The sequence below is a fragment of the Pipistrellus kuhlii genome, unplaced genomic scaffold, assembly GCF_014108245.1.
Source record: "Pipistrellus kuhlii isolate mPipKuh1 unplaced genomic scaffold, mPipKuh1.p scaffold_m20_p_47, whole genome shotgun sequence".
NCBI lineage: Eukaryota > Metazoa > Chordata > Mammalia > Chiroptera > Vespertilionidae > Pipistrellus > Pipistrellus kuhlii.
Window position 1 is genome coordinate 1419683 of NW_023425548.1, and position 15317 is coordinate 1434999.

Consider the following 15317-nt stretch of genomic DNA (forward strand, 5'->3'; position numbering starts at 1 on the left):
GTCAGTGACTGCCTGAAGCGGGCGGAGTGTCCTGGGAATGAGGGATGCAGGCCGTGGGGCTAGCCCAGCGGTGCGGCTCAGCCTGGCTCTGGGCCCTCACCCCCGGGCCAGGGACCAGGGACCCTGCCGTCTCATGCTTGTCCCCTCCCTCTATGGACCCTGGCAACGCGGACAGTGTGGAGCACAGACATACAGGGTTTAAGGATATATGGCCATGTATTGTTCTCCCAACAATCATTTTAATTCTCTGATGGTTGTCCTCCAAGCATTAATAATAGTAGTAATAATAGTGAAGTTTCTTAAAGCCTTCTTTAAAAAAGGCACCATGTGCTTGTGCATGGTGAAAAAGATCCAGTCCAGCTCAGGGGAGACTCCCAGAGTCCTCTCTGCCTCCTGCACTCTTCCAGCTTCTGAACTCTCCACCTGTGGACCAGGCTCCGCTCTCTGCCCTCCCCTCTCCGCCTCCTTTGGACTAACCCACCTCCACCAGCGTCTTTGACTTCAAACCTGCTGTCCCACCCACTCCCGCCTCCCGTGACCCCTCTTTCTGATGACCGCCCCCCCTCACTGCCCACACATAGTCCTGCGCCTACAGCTGAGCTGCCAGCGGACTCACAGGTCCGGGTGTCTCCAGTTAGGTCACTCGGGGACTAACCGCCCAAGGCCAGCCCTGGGGGACCCCACTGTGGGTTTTTGTTTTGTTTTCTCAGAGTTTTTATGGTCAGCCTTTGGGAGAAGTTCCCGTTGTGGGGGTGTGGGCCGGCTTTCCAAAGCCCCCTGCTCACCAATGCCGCCCCCGCCCCCAACACACAGTCACACACCCCACCCGATGTGTGCCACCCCCTCCCCGGCTTCTGGAGAGAGCCGGCCGTTCCGGAAACCCTCTGGACCTGGAGGACCTCCCCCCCGCGCTCAGCCCACTCCCCGCCCCACCCCACCCCCCGCGGACCCGGCCGGAACTGCTTTATAGGAGCCGGCGGCCGGCGCGGGGCGGGGGTTCCTGCGGGCGCCCCGGGCCCTCGGAGCGGAGCCGGGCGGGCGCGGGGCGGGCGGGGCGGCTGCCGCTGCCGGCTGGGGGGCAGGGGCCGGAGCTGAGCTGGGGGGCAGGGGCCGGAGCTGAGCTGGGGGGCAGGGGCCGGAGCTGAGCTGGGGGGCAGGGGCCGGAGCTGAGCTGGGGGTCGGGGGGACGGGGGCAGGGACAGGGGGGCTGGAGCTCCGCCCCCCGCGGGGACTGCTCCGGGCGGGACCCTCGCCGCCTCCTTGGGAAGCCCACCCCTCCCCCGGGGCTCGCTCCCCGCCCCTTCCCTCGGGCGGGACTCCTTTAGATCGGGGTGCACTGATTGCCCAGCGGGGCGGATAGGGCCCTCTCAGACCCGGGACCGATCCGGAGCCCCCGGAGCCCAGGTAGGTCCTGGGCCGGTGGGAGCGCGCAGCCGCCCGCCCAGCGAGCCCCCGGCCGCAGCCGCCCGCTCGGACTCCCGGTCCTCCTTCCCCCGTCCCGGTCCCGGCGGGGGGCAGAGGGCGGCGCCCCGGAGGGCAGCCGGACGTGCACGTGGAGCGGTCCGCCGGGCGGGCCGTGGGCCGAGGTTGGCCTCGGGGGTCCGGGCTGGGGGGTCCGGGCTGGGGGGCGGGGGAGGCGCAGCGCCGGGGCGGGAGGAGGGCGGCGGGGTGGTCTCTGAGGAGGAGCCAGGCGGGCGTATTGTTCCTCCTCCCGCCCCGGCGAGCGGCCGCCCGAGGCGTGCGGGACGTGGGCGCTCGCTGCCCGCGCTCCCCGCACCGCCGCGCCCCGAAGCGCCTTCGCCCGCTCGCCGGGCCCGGAGGGGCTGCTCAGGTGGGGGCGCCCTGTGCCTGGGGGGCTGGGACTGCCCAGTGGACTGTCCCCCCTTACCGCGCGCGCCCGTGCCCCGCAGGAGCCTGGAGGCCGGTCCCCGCGATGACCGTGGAACGAAGCCGCCGAGAGCGCAGCCGCCCGGGCGCCCCCTCCTAGCGGCAGCGCCCCCTCCCGGCGGGCAGCGCCCCCTCCCGGCGGGCAGCGCCGAGGGGGCAGCGCCCCCTCCTAGAGGCAGCGCCCCCTCCCGGCGGGCAGCGCCCCCTCCCGGCGGGCAGCGCCCCCTCCCGGCGGGCAGCGCCGAGGGGGCAGCGCCCCCTCCTAGCGGCAGCGCCCCCTCCCGGCGGGCAGCGCCCCCTCCCGGCGGGCAGCGCCCCCTCCTAGCGGCAGCGCCCCCTCCCGGCGGGCAGTGCCCCCTCCCCGGCGGGCAGCGCCCCCCGCAGGCGGCGGGATGGGCGGCGGCGGGTCGGCGCTGAGAGTCTGCGCTGAGCACCGCGGGGGCATCAACTGGCTCAGCCTGAGCCCGGACGGGCAGCGCCTGCTGACGGGCAGCGAGGACGGCACGGCCAGGCTCTGGAGCACCGCGGACGGCCGGTGCTGCGCCCTCCTGCGAGGTAGGCACGCCGCCCCCCGCGCCTCTGTCCTGTCCTTTCCGTCCGCTCCGGCCTCAGACCTCCCCGCACAGACCCCCCAAAGCCCGCCCCACCGCCCCGGCCCACCCCGGCCGTGAGGACAGGGAGGGTGCGGGGTGCTGGGTGCTGGGGGCGGAGAGCCGGCCGCAGGCGCAGGGGCTGTCACTCAGCCCCGAGCGGGAAGAAGCCTCCTCCACCACCGCCAACAAAGGATGGCTCCCCCGCAGGTGGCGGCGCCTCCCTGGCCTCTCACTGCCGGGGCGCCTCTGGCCGGGCATCCCCCCAGCTGTTAGCCCGGCCAGACCGGGAAACCGAGGCGGGGAAGACAGAGTTGAAATGTGATCACCCGCCCTGCTCTCTGCTGCCTCGCTTTATCCTTAATTCAGCTTATTTGAAACCTGGGTGAAATGGCAGGAATTTTATAAAAGTTTTACAAATGCACTTGGGTTTACATTTCTGTACTTACTCACTGGAAGTGGATATATTTCTTACCTGGGTCCCTGTCACCTCATCTCAGGCCTGGGCCGGGGCTCCCAGCTCTCTGAACCCGGTGGGCAGGGGGCAGGGTATCTATAGGAGGGGTCTATAGGGGGTGTCTATAGGGGGTGGAGAAGCAGAGAGCAGGCTGGAGAAGAGGTTTCTGGAGGGCAGACAGAAGACCGGCTGGGATAGCACAGGGCAGGGGGCACCGCTGCCATGCCCCCTCCAGCCCACCTGGACCCAGCGCTGAGCCCCCCTGTCCGTGGAGGGCCAGGCTAAGGGTGTGAGGACAGGGAGGCTGGGAGGACCACTACCTTGGCAGGAACCCCAAGCCTCAGCATGTTCTTTTGAACATAATAACTGCATCTTATCTGCACTCTTCTTCCCTTCGAAAATATTTTTAGTTTGGCTTTTTTGCTTATTCTGCATAATTCCAACAGCTCGATTCCAAGGCGCTGTGGTCCCTGGAGACAGGATGGGCCGGCCATCCCTCCTCCATGCCCTCTCGCGCCCTCGCTCTCCCTCTTCCCTCCTGAGGATGGGGGGAGGCCTTGCTCCCCTGGTGACCCTGAAGGCCTTGGGTGATCCTGTCTCTGGTCTGTAGATCAGGGTCAGGGGTCAGGGACGCACTGGGCAGCCTGCAGGGCGCCTCTGCTGGGGAGGCTGTGAGCCAGGACTCGGCTTGTGTTTTCAGATTCGCGGTGGGTGCTGGGCGCACAGAGGAAGGGGCTTGTCCACTGGGGAGCCTTGACCACTGCAGGGAGCCTCGGCCAGCTCAGAGCCAGGTCCCAGAAGACAGAGGGTCAATCTTGGCCCAGCTTAAGAAGTGAGGTTTTTTAAAATATTTTTTGTTATTGATTTCAGAGGGAGAGATAGAAACATCAATGATGAAAGAGAATCATTGATTTGCTGCCTCCAGCATGCCCCCAACTGGGGATCGAGCCTGCAGCCTGAGCATGTGCCCTGATCAGGAACTGAACCATGACCTTCTGGTTCAGAGGTCAGTGCTCAACCACTGAGCCACATCAGCCTGGCGAAATGAGGTTTTTTACATTGAAAAACTTCTTTTCATTATCACCTCTTAAGCTTTTGTTTATATGTTGTATTTTTATTGATTCGGAATCAGTGTTCATATTCTTTTTTTTCTTCTTTCTTCTGTGTGTCATAAAAGCAGTCCTGTGTCTCATGGTCCTCAGCACCCCTGGCTTCCGGTGTCCTGGGGCACTAACATCTCAGTGTGTTTGTCCTAATTGACTTGGCCTTCCTGTGAGCTGGAAGGAAGCAGATTGCATGGGGATGACGCCTCCAAGGTAGCCTGTCTGGGCGGCCTGGGTTAGTGGCACTGGGTTAGACCAGGGTTAGTCCCCACTGGGGTAGTTGCACTGGGTTAATGTGCACTGGGTTAGGCCTGGATTAGTCCGCACTGGGTTAGGCCTGGGTTAGCCTCACTGGGTTAGTGACACTGGATTAGGCCTGGGTTAGTCCACACTGGGTTAGGTCTGGGTTAGTCCACACTGGGTTAGCCGCACTGGGTTAGTCGCACTGGGTTAGGGCTGGGTTAATCCGCACTAGTTAGTCCACAATGGGTTAGTCTGCACTGGGTTAGTCCGCACTGGGTTAGGGCTGGGTTAGTCGTACTGGGTTAGGGCTGGGTTAGGGCTAGGTTAGTCACACTGGGTTACAACTGGGTTAATCCGCACTAGTTAGTCCACACTGGGTTAGTCTGCACTGGGTTAGGTCTGAGTTAGTCGTACTAGGTTAGTCACACTGGGTTAGTTGCGCTGGGTCCTGGAGGACTGCTGGGCCTCAGTGAGCCTGTGTGTGGCCCCCTCGGTGGCACCTCCCTGCTTTCAGGGCACCCGCTGCCCTCCCCTCAAGCTGAGCCTTCCCACCAACAGCTCTGTCCCAGGGAGTTTGTTGATAACCTTAACATATTTTATAAACTCTGGGTTCGGCCAAAAGCCGGGCTGTGTTTTGCCAAACAAACTTTGCCCTCAACTTTTAAACTGACATGTTTTTAAGGGAAACATAATCTGCAGTTTCTTCAAGTGTTTATTTAATTTGCACAAACATTGTTTTCCTAGAGGCCTGATCTAGGCTGTCCAAGAAGACAGAATCTTTCTTTTTTTAAATTTTCAAAAATTGATTTGAGAGAGGGGGGCGGGGGGAGAAAGAGAGAGAGAGAGAGAGAAAAGGTTGATTTGTTGTTCCACTTATTTTTGCATTCATTGGTTGATTTTTTTTTTTTTAACTCTTCACCCCTTGGATATGTTTATTGATTTTTTTAGTAGTAGAGAGAGAGAAACACCAATGTGAGAAACATCGATTATCTTGGTTATCTCTCCACCAAGGTTCGAACCTGCAACCTTAGCATTTTATTCCAACAACTGAGCTACCCAGCCAGGGCTCTGTCTCCTTTTTTAAAAGATTTTTTTGTTAATCCTTATCTAAGGATTTCCCCCCCCTTTTTTTGTTAATCCTCAGGTGAGGATATTTTTTCTAGTGATTTTTAGAGAGAGTGGAAGGGAGGGGGGAGGAGAAGGGAGGAAGAGAGAGAGAGAGGAAGAAAGAAGAATATAGCCAAAACCGGTTTGACTCAGTGGTAAGCGTCAGTCTGCAAACTGAAAGGTCCCGTGTTCGATTCCAGTCTAGGGCATGTACCTTGGTTGCGGGCACATCCCCAGTGGAGGGTGTGCAAGAGGTAGTTGGTCGATGTTTCTCTCTCATCAACGTTTCTATCTCTCTATCTCTCTCCCTTCCTCTCTGTGAAAAATCAATAAAAAATATTTTTTTTAAAAAAGAAAGAAAGAAAGAAAGAGGAATATCGATGTGAAAGAGACACATTGATTGGTTGCCTCCCGCACGTGCCCGGCCAGGACCAGGGATTGAATCTGCAACCCAGTATGCGCCCTTTACCGGAATCGAACCTGTGACCCTTTGGTGTGCAGGCCGACTCTCTAACCCCTGATGAGTAATGCCAGTCGGGGCTCTGCCTCATTTGAGGACACTGTGGTTGCATTTAGGGCCCGCGCTGATAATCTCTCCGACTCTCAAGATCCTTCACTTAATTACATCTCACAATGTGCCTTTTCCCAAGCAAAGTGACATTGCTAGCTCCAGGAATTAGGACTCAGTATTCTGCCTGCCGTAGTGTTTCTCCCTGAGCGTGAAATCAGCTAACTCCTAGCAGCTCAATCTGACAGCCCAGTGAGATAGGCGTTGTCCTCTCCCGGGTCAGATGAGGAAACCGAGGCACAGGGTGGCGGGAGGACTTGCCAGCCAGTCAGCAGTAGCTCGGGGGCGCCAGCCCAGTCGTTAGGGCTTTGGAGACCTCTGAGCTTCCTGCCTCTGTAACCCTGAGTGACAGCTTGTGGAATGACTGGGTAGTGTGAAGAAGACAGAAAGTCAATGATGAAGAGGGAACAGAAGGACCGAGGGGGGGGGGGGGGAGCAGGGTGAGTGTCCCCTGAGTTGCTGCAGGCACCCCATAGACTCCCAGACTTAATTTTTCATTTTAAAGGGCCGGTCATTTCTGGGCTGGTCTCAAACCCCCTCCCCGCGCCGCCTCACGCATTCTTCCCGGAGAAAAGCAGAGGCCGGCCCCAGCCACGTCTCCCTCACTCAGGGCACGAGAGCTACGTGACCTTCTGCCAGCTGGAGGACGAGGCCGCCTTCACCTGCAGCGCCGACCGCACCATCCGCAAGTGGGACGTGGGGACCGGGCAGTGCCTGCAGGTGTTCCGCGGACACACGTCCATCGTGAACCGGTGAGCGTGCGGCGGGCTGGGCAGTGCGGCCTCGGCCTCGGCCTCGGCCTCCCCTCCCCCGGGCGGGGCCGGGGGGCAGGGTGTGGCCCCGGCCGAGGCCCCGGGGGGACAGAGCTGCTCTGGGAAAGCCACACATGGGCACCAGGCTGGGCATTGGGAGCACACAGCAGTGGGAAGCTCAGGACAGAAGTGTCCCCAGCTGTGCCCAGTGCTCACTCCCCAGGCCTCGGGGGTGGGGGTGGGGGGGTTGGGAGGTGCAGGTGGTGGTCACATGGCGTGGCTGCATGCTGCCCCCTGCTGGCGCAGGGAAGGCATCTGGAGACCACAGCTCCTAGGATGGAAGGATTCCAGAGGAAGCGGCCTAATTGGTCCCCGATGGTGGGCCAGGGGTTGGTGGAGCAGCCAATGGGGATGGCTCTGAAGACGGAGCCGGGGTATTTTTAAACCTCTCCTTTCCATGTCGCACTTGAAAGCGTTCTCCTCCCTTCCCCCCATCCCTGCCTCAGTGTGAGTTTTCCCTTATTGAATTTGGGTCTGAGCTGAGCCATGAAATTCCTTTGCTGATCAGATCAACTTGACATTGTTTATGTAGCTGCGGCATCTCAGGCTCCTGAGGGGCTGCCGGATGAGCTGGCCGCCCGCCCCGGCCTGCCCGAGGCCTCACTGCTGAGGGCACCTGCCTGGGAGGGAATACGGGAAGAGCCGGAGCAGGCAGTGTGTGGGGGGACAGTGGCTGGGCTGGGCTGGCGGACAAGAAGGGACGCTGCCAGCACGGGCTTTCCTCACACCTGGGTCCGTGGGACCTGACTTGCCTAGTGGTCAAGTCCCCAGAAATGGCCAGACTGACCGTTAACTGACGGAGTACAGCTGCCTGCAGTCGGAATGGTGCACCCACAGGGCAGGAATCAACAGCACCCCTAAGCAGAAAGACCGCAAAGAGCTGTGTTGGCACCTCATGCCACATGTTCTCACACACACACACACACACACACACACACACACAATGGTGCAGCCCAACTTTTGTCCCCTGCCCTTAGCTGGAGCAGGCAAGGCCGGAGACCTGGGAGGCCAGGGCCGAGCAGACAAGTGGTAGCAAAGGGGCTAGAATTAGGGCTTGGACTCACAGCTCTGCTGGCCTCTCCCAGCACCCACCCTTCCTTCCTTCCTTCCTTCCTTCCCCCCTTCCTTCCTTCTTCTCTCCCACTCTCCCTCCCTCCCTCCTTCCCTCCCTTCCTTTCTTCCTTTCTTCCTCCCTTCCTCCCTCCCTCTTTCTTTTGTTTATTTATTTATTTTAAACATGTTTTTATTTATTTTGGAGAAGAAGGGAGAGAGAGAGACACTAGGGAATGAGCCCATAACCCAGGTATGGGAATCGAACTGTGACCTTCATAGATAGATGTTCAAACACTGAGCCATGCCAGCCAGGCTCTTCCCAGAGAGAGCGAGAGGAGAGACAGAGAGGGAGAGAGGAGGAGAGAGAAACGTCAGCTTGTTGTTCCACGTACTTACGCACTCACTGGCTGGTTCTTGTATGTGCCCTGATGGGATCAGACCCACACCTTGGAGTGTCAGGACGACACCAACAGCCACCCGGCCAGGCCCCAGCTCTCTTTCCTGAGAAAATTTGTGACGGAGGAAAAGTATAGGGGAGGGGGGTCTCCTTTTGTGGGTGTGAGTGATTGGAAGTGCTGACAGGTGGCAGAGGCCACCCCTCGGTGACCAGCTTGCTCTCAGGTTGTACCCGGAAACTGTCAGCTGGTTTTTATTGATTTCAGAGAGGAAGCGGGAGGGAGAGAGAGAGAGAAACATCAATGACGAGAATCACTGATCGGCTGCTTCCTGCACACCCCCTAGTGAGAATTGAGCCTGCAACCTGGGCATGTGCCCTCGACCAGAATCAAACCTGAGATCCTTCAGTCCGCCGCTCTCTTCACTGAGCCAAACCAGCCAGTGCACCCACTACTTTTGAGCGGTAGATCTGGGAAGACATTTGTGTTGTTAACTGTGCTTGCACATGTGTGACACCCCTGAGGTGAGGACGTGGAATCCACTTCCTCCGTGTTGTCAGAGCTGGGCCAGGGGCGTGAGCCTCTGGGGGAGCCCCCCAGGCCTGGCTTCCCTGCTCTCAGGCCAGGCCACACCCGGCAGCCTGCAGGCCCCCGAGCACCACATGGTGCCGGGTGACAGCAGCTCGTCCCTCTCCTTCAGAAGCACACACGCCGTGGAAACCACACCCAGCAGGGCAGGAGCTGGTTAGTGAGTGTCTCCTCGGTCTCCTGCAGGAGGTGAGGGCCTCGCAGGGGTGAGGCCCGGGTGCGGCGCAGGCAGGTCTGTTCTCTTCCCGCCGTGCCAGCCTCCGGGTGTCTACCCTGACCCCTCTGTCCCCACACTGAGGACCCGGCCTTACTCCAGCCCCCGCCTTGGCCTCTGCCCTCGTGGGCTGTGCTCCTGGGGCACAGCCTCCTCAGCTCCGGCCCTGAAGTCACACCCGAGGTTCCGTACTAAAGACAAACGGGTATTTTTATGGGAAGAAGGCTTAGCATTTACCAAAAGGAGAAATGGACTTCTACTGCTGAGAGGCCTTCCTTCCTGCACTGGGGCGGGGGGAGGTGCCAGAACCTCTGCTCCTCTCACCCAGAATTCCCTGGGGCCCTTGGTGGAGTGTTGTCAACAGATGTCAGCCCAAATGACATTCGGCTGTATGAGCTGACGGCAGATGCCCAAGCCTGCTCCCACCCCACCCCCACCCACCAAGACTTGTCTGTGCCTCCCATGGCCCTGGCTTTATAGAAGTCACTCATGGGCTGACCTGGCTGGGAGTGACAGCAGGGCTGGCCTCTGGCGGGTAGCACATAGGCCTTCCAGAAAATAGCGTAAGGCCCAGCTTCCCCAAGGCTCTGCCATCCCAATGCCCCGCCCAGCCCTTGTCTGACCTGTCCCTAGCGTGTCCCACTTTGCTCAGAACTTTCCTGGTTTTTAAACTACAACTTCCCAGAAGCCTTTGAGTTTGGGGCAAACCCAGAGGGTGGGCCTCCCGCGTCCTCCCCACCCCACTTCTGTGACGTAACAGGAGCGGCTGCTGGGGGCCACGCGTTGGGAGGGATGGAGGCATCGGAGCCTTGGGCCCCGAGGGGAAGGTCTGAGTGACCACAGGCTCCGCACAGGGTGGGCTTCGGGGTGGCGTCCTGGAGGAGGGGTGTCTCAAGCTGAAGCCCAGCGGTGAGTGTGGCCGCTGGGTGGAGAGGGAGTCTCTTCCAGCACAGGCGGAGGCAGCCGGCGGCTGCCCGGGCCGGTGTCCATGCAGGCGATGGGGCCGGGTGGCAGTGGCCCAGGACGCCTTGAGTCTGGGCTTTGCTCTGTGGGTGGTGGCCTCTGCCTGGGCCCCGAGAGTTCGGGAGTGTTCTCCTGACCCCCTCACAGCCGCCCCTGAAGCAGGAGCCTGAGTACTCCAGCCCAGGACTTCCTCTGGGGGCATTTCATGCTCTCCGTTGTCTGGGCCCGCCGAGCAGAGGACGCCTGCCACGGGCCTGTGAGGGCCTGCCCCAGCCCTGGGCCAAACCCGCCTCCCTCTGCCTCCAGGATCCTGGTCGCCAACAACCAGCTCTTCAGCAGCTCCTACGACCGGACGGCTCGCGCCTGGAGTGTGGACAAGGGGCAGGTGTCCCGGGAGTTCCGGGGCCACCGCAACTGCGTGCTGGCGCTGGCCTACTCCGCGCCCCGGGACCCGCCCTTCGAGGAGCCCTCGGCCGGCGGGCTGCTGGTGACCGGCAGCACCGATGGCACCGCCAAGGTGTGGCAGGTGGCCAGCGGCTGCTGCCACCAGACGCTGCGGGGCCACACGGGGGCCGTGCTGTGCCTTGTGCTGGACGCTCCCAGCCACACGGCCTTCACGGGCAGCACGGACACCACCATCCGCGCCTGGGACATCCTGAGCGGGGAGCAGCTGCGGGTGTTCCGGGAGCACCAGGGCTCCGTCATCTGTCTGGAGGTGAGACCGCGGCCCCCCCCTCCCCCCCCCCCCCCCCCCGTCTGTGCTGCCCTGCCCAGTGTACAGCCGGCTGGGCCTTCCTGACAAAATGCCACTGGTGGGGGCCGGGTGGGGGCGAAACAGCAGAGCTCGGTGGTCTCACGGTTCTAGAGACGAAGTCTAAGATCAAGGTGTCTGCAGGGCTGGTTTCGCCTGAGACCTCTCTCTGGCCACACTTAGCCTTCCCATCTGTGTCCACATTTTCTCACCCTAGAAGGACACCAGTCCTGCTGGGTTAGGCAGGAATCACCCCAATGGCACCTGTCAGGAGCAGGCTCTGTGCTGGTGAATGTTGGGGGTCCTTGCTCTTATCAGTATGGCGCTGGCACAGACTTATCTCCTGTGAAGCTGCTAAGGAGCAGTGACTTGGCCAAGGGCAAGTGACAGCCAAGACCTGAAGCCAGGTCTGCCCGCCTGTCCGGCCCCCACTCCCCGGGAAGCGGGGAGGGGCAGGGAGGTCCTGGGTGCCCGAGCAGGCAGGCAGGTGGGACCCACTGACGGCGTTTCTGGCTCCCGCACGGTTTCTTCACTGAGACCGGCACACCCCCTCCCCTCCCCTCCACTCAGACCGGCCGGGGGGCCTCTGAGCGCAGCACCGTGTCCCCCCTCAGCTTGTGAACCAGCACGTGTACTCGGGCAGCGCCGACAGGACCGTCAAGTGCTGGCTGGCGGACTCGGGGGAGTGTGTGCGCACGTTCCCGGCCCACAGACACAGCGTGAGCGCCCTCAAGTACCACGCCGGCACCTGTAAGTGACTCCCACCCTCCCACCCCCCGACCCCCGCCTGCCTCCCACTCCGCTCCCCAGACCCTCCCTGCTCTGCACCTCTGTGCTTCTCTCCTTCTCCCCGAGACCCCCTCCTGGAGGCGGGCAGCACCCAAGAGCTGTGGCCGGGTCGCCTCCTCTCACGTGTTCCTCCAGCGTTATTGACAGAGAACGCCCAGGGGTGCGGGGCTCCTCCCTAACTTTACCCACAAGACCCGCACCACCTGGGCGTTCAGAGGCCCGAGGGCCAAGAGCACATTCTAGTTCTCAAAGTGAGACAGTGACTCCGTTACTCCAGCAGCTTGAGGGCCAGGTGGGTTTGGCTTCACTTGGCATTTAGGTTTGCGTACAGACGACAGAAAACGCAGAGAGCAGTGGTTTAGATGAGATGGTGGTTTATTTTCCTCTCAGAAGAACGTTAGGGGCGCCCAGATTCCTTCTGTCACTTTGCTTCATCACACATACTGTCTAACCTTCAGGGGCCTGCTGGTCCCAGCAGCGGCTGGAGCTCTCCTGTTTGTGCAGGAAGAAGGAAGGGCAAAAGGCTGTGTCTCTGGCTGAGAAGGCCCCTTAAAACTCTCCTGGAAGCCCCACCCGAAGGCTTTGCCTGCATCTCAGACCGCTGCCTGCAGGGCGGCTGGACAGTGAAACCTCTTCTCTGGGGAATAGCTCCGGGTTAACAGGATTGTGTAAAGGAAGGAGGGCACGTGGCGTTTTCCCACAGGCTCAGATGGCCACACTGGGCTTTGCGGGCTCTGTCCAATTGGCTTGTGTGGTTTCACCCCAGACACCAAGGGACAGACACCCTCACCACATCTGCATGGCAGGGGGCCCCCAGGTTCCTGAGCACCCCAAAGTGATCCCAGTGCTGTGTGTGGCCATCAGCCCCCCTTCCCCATGTGTGCGTGTGGACACACACACACACACACACACACTGAGCCTGCTTGTCATCTTCCTAGCACTGGAGTGAGGGAGCAGACGGGGTGGAGGAGGAGACACAGCGGGAAAGTCACACGGACTTCCCAGGTGAAGACAGGATATGGAGCTCTGAATGCCCCCAGGACGTAGGTGTCTGACACGGGCAAATGATTATTTTCTCCTTCCTGTATCCAAACCTGTGAGTGTGACTGTGTGTCAGCCCCCACGTCGGGGCACTTAAAAAGTCTGTCACCTCCGCACCTCTGCCTGGCAGCTGCAGGGGTGGAAGCTGCTGCTGGATTGGCTCCCAGGGACCCTCCCTGTTGTTGCCAGGCCGTAAGGAACTTGGACTTGGTCTTTCCCGCAGATTGTAGGATGATTAGACTTATCCCTGACCCTGCTCCCGCCCATGGGATGCACAGCAACCAGGCTGGGCTGGTGGGAGGGGACGCAGGAAAGGAGCTGGAAACCCAGGAAGGGAACTGCCCATCCAGGTAGCGTTGGCAGAAAGGCTGGCACACAGGGAGTGGGTTAAGAAAGGGAGCCCTGGGTTGCTTGCTGTGACTTGCTCAGGCGGCAGGCGAGTGTAGTGGATGCTGGAGGTACCATGTACAGGTCAGGGGTACTTTTTTTTTTTTTTTTAAATACATTGTATTGATTTTTTACAGAGAGGAAGGGAGAAAGATAGTTAGAAACATTGATGAGAGAGAAACATTGATCAGCTGCCTCCTGCACAACCCCCACTGTGGATGTGCTTGCAACCAAGCTACATGCCCCTGACCTGAGTCGAACCTGGGACCTTTCAGTCCGCAGGCCAACGCTCCATCCACTGAGCCAAACCAGTTTCGGCAGGGGTGCTTCTAGCCACAGCACCTAAGGTCCTCAGCCCGCACGTGTGAGGGGCAGGGCAGAGAGCTGGGATTGACACCTGCCAGAGAGGCCCTCAGCCAATGAGGAATGAGGATTGCTGGATGGAAGCCCAGCATCCTTGCCCTCAGGCGGGACAACTCTGACACGTGGTCTGACCTTCTCCCAGGGCTCATTAGTACACGGGCATGGGTGTCCATCTGTGCTTGTCTCCCACTTCCTGGAATGCCTTGCCAGGGTAACTACTGGCTCTAAAATCTTAGTGGTGGGGTCGGCTTCTGGGACAACGTATCAGAAGCCCCTGGAGCTGGTTAGAAATGCAGGTCCCCAGGCCCCACCCAGGCCGCCTACACCAGAGCCTCCGGTGAGCCAGCAGCCTGTCTGAAGCCCAGCAGGTGATTCCGATGGCCCTGGGCTTTGAGGGCGCCACTAAGTTCTAAGAAACCGAGCTTGTCCTTGAAGAGACCGGGCAGGGGCCCTGCGGCCCAGGCCTGGCTGGTGGGCGAAGCTCATTAACGAGGGAGGAGCGTCTCTGGCCTCACGTGGCAGGGAGGGCATGCCCCTGAGGCAGGGCCAGAGGAGACCAGTCTCACCAATGGCTTCCACCAAACGCCTGAGAGGGGACCTGGGCCCAGGGGGTACTGGGCTGGGACAGCAGCCCCTGGGGGGGGGGGGGGGCAGCGCAGGACGATGGGCACCCAAGGAGGAGGGGTTCAGCAGCCAGAGCACCGCCGAGCCGCCTGCAGACCGCAGAGGGCCTCTCCCGGCCCCAGGTTCCCCCTGACTCGGATGTGGTCAGAGAATGAGGGTGCTTCGTCCTTCCTGCCCAGGGCTCCTCCAGGCCCCACGGGGACCTGAGGACACCGTGTGAGGCGGGCGGGTGTGGCCCCGGGGCCAGAGGACCAGCCTGCCCTGCGCATTCTTGGGGGCGGGGGGACACGGGCTGTGGCGGGAGGCCCAGTGCGCTGTGTCCGCAGTGTTCACGGGCAGCGGGGACGCCCGCGCGCGCGCCTTCGACGCCCAGTCCGGGGCACTGCAGAGGGTGTTCCGCGGCCACGCCTTCATCATCAACTGCATCCAGGTAGGCGCACCCCCCAACCCCCAACCCCTGGGCCCAGCCTGTGCCCACCTGCCTTGGGGGGAGGGGGCGGAGCTCGCGGCCCCAGCCCCAGCACCCCGCAGGCCGCCCTCCCCAAGGCCCAGGTCCTCGGGGCTGACCCGTCCAACAGTCGCCTCGGCAGCGGATGTTCCCGCGGATGCCGGGCCCAGTGGCTGCGGCAGAGCAGGGACTGCGTGGTCCGTCCTGTAGTTGCTGGGGCCGCGGGAGGGGCGGAGACGGGCAGCGGCGCCTCCCACACCCCCGCGTCCCTCCGCAGGTGCACGGCCAGGTGCTGTTCACCGCCTCGCACGACGGCCATCTGCGCCTCTGGGACGTGCGCGGCCTCCCCCGCAGCCGCTCCCGCCTCTTCAGCAACAAGGTGGGCTGTGCCACCGCGCCCCTGCAGCCGGCCTAAGCCCAACACCCACCCACCCACCAGCCATCCAGAGACCCACAGAGGGAGCGCCCCTGGAGGGGACAAGAATTCTGCCTTTCCTTCGTGGTCGTGGGCGTTGGGAGCTCGAGTCCACTGGGAGCCGCCCACAGGACACTGCTCGCCTGCGGGGATGCCTCCCGCCGCCTTCACCCCAGGCCCCTGCACGGAGGCCTGCTCCGGACCCTCCATGGTCTCCGGTCGCCAGAAGCCTCGCCCTTCCTGCTGAGAGGAAACATGTTTCTTCAAATAGCCTTTGAGCCACAGATGATTATTTTTGCAAATTGTTTGTCCTGAGGACATTGGTCAAGAACTGAAATAAATGTCCTTCAAAGTGCGCTGGATTCTCTGACTGATGAGGCTCTCAGTTGGGCATCATCCATGCACCAAAGGTGGCTGGTTCCATTCCTGATCAGGGCACATGTCTGGGTTGAGGGCAGGATCCCTGGTAGGGGGCGTGTTGGAAGCAACGTTGATTTTTTAAAGTATGTTTTTATTGAT

The 15317-nt window shown here is 61.2% G+C and overlaps 1 protein-coding gene across 2 annotated transcripts; it reads left to right on the forward strand.

Moving 5' to 3' along the window:
• Nucleotides 1-2212: 2212 nt before the first annotated feature.
• On the forward strand, nt 2213-14882 carry WDR86 (WD repeat domain 86). Of its 2 annotated transcripts, none has more exons than XM_036412710.2 (6): nt 2213-2442; nt 6566-6707; nt 10287-10695; nt 11328-11481; nt 14262-14365; nt 14661-14882. In XM_036412710.2, the coding sequence occupies exons 1-6, from the start codon at nt 2280-2282 to the stop codon at nt 14796-14798; spliced, it is 1110 nt and encodes a 369-aa protein (XP_036268603.1). In that variant the 5' UTR covers nt 2213-2279; the 3' UTR covers nt 14799-14882. The 2 variants fall into 2 exon arrangements, with proteins under 2 accessions (XP_036268603.1, XP_036268604.1); XM_036412711.2 differs by having other exon boundaries at nt 2221-2442; nt 11346-11481; nt 14661-14877.
• The last annotated feature ends 435 nt before the right edge of the window (nt 14883-15317 follow it).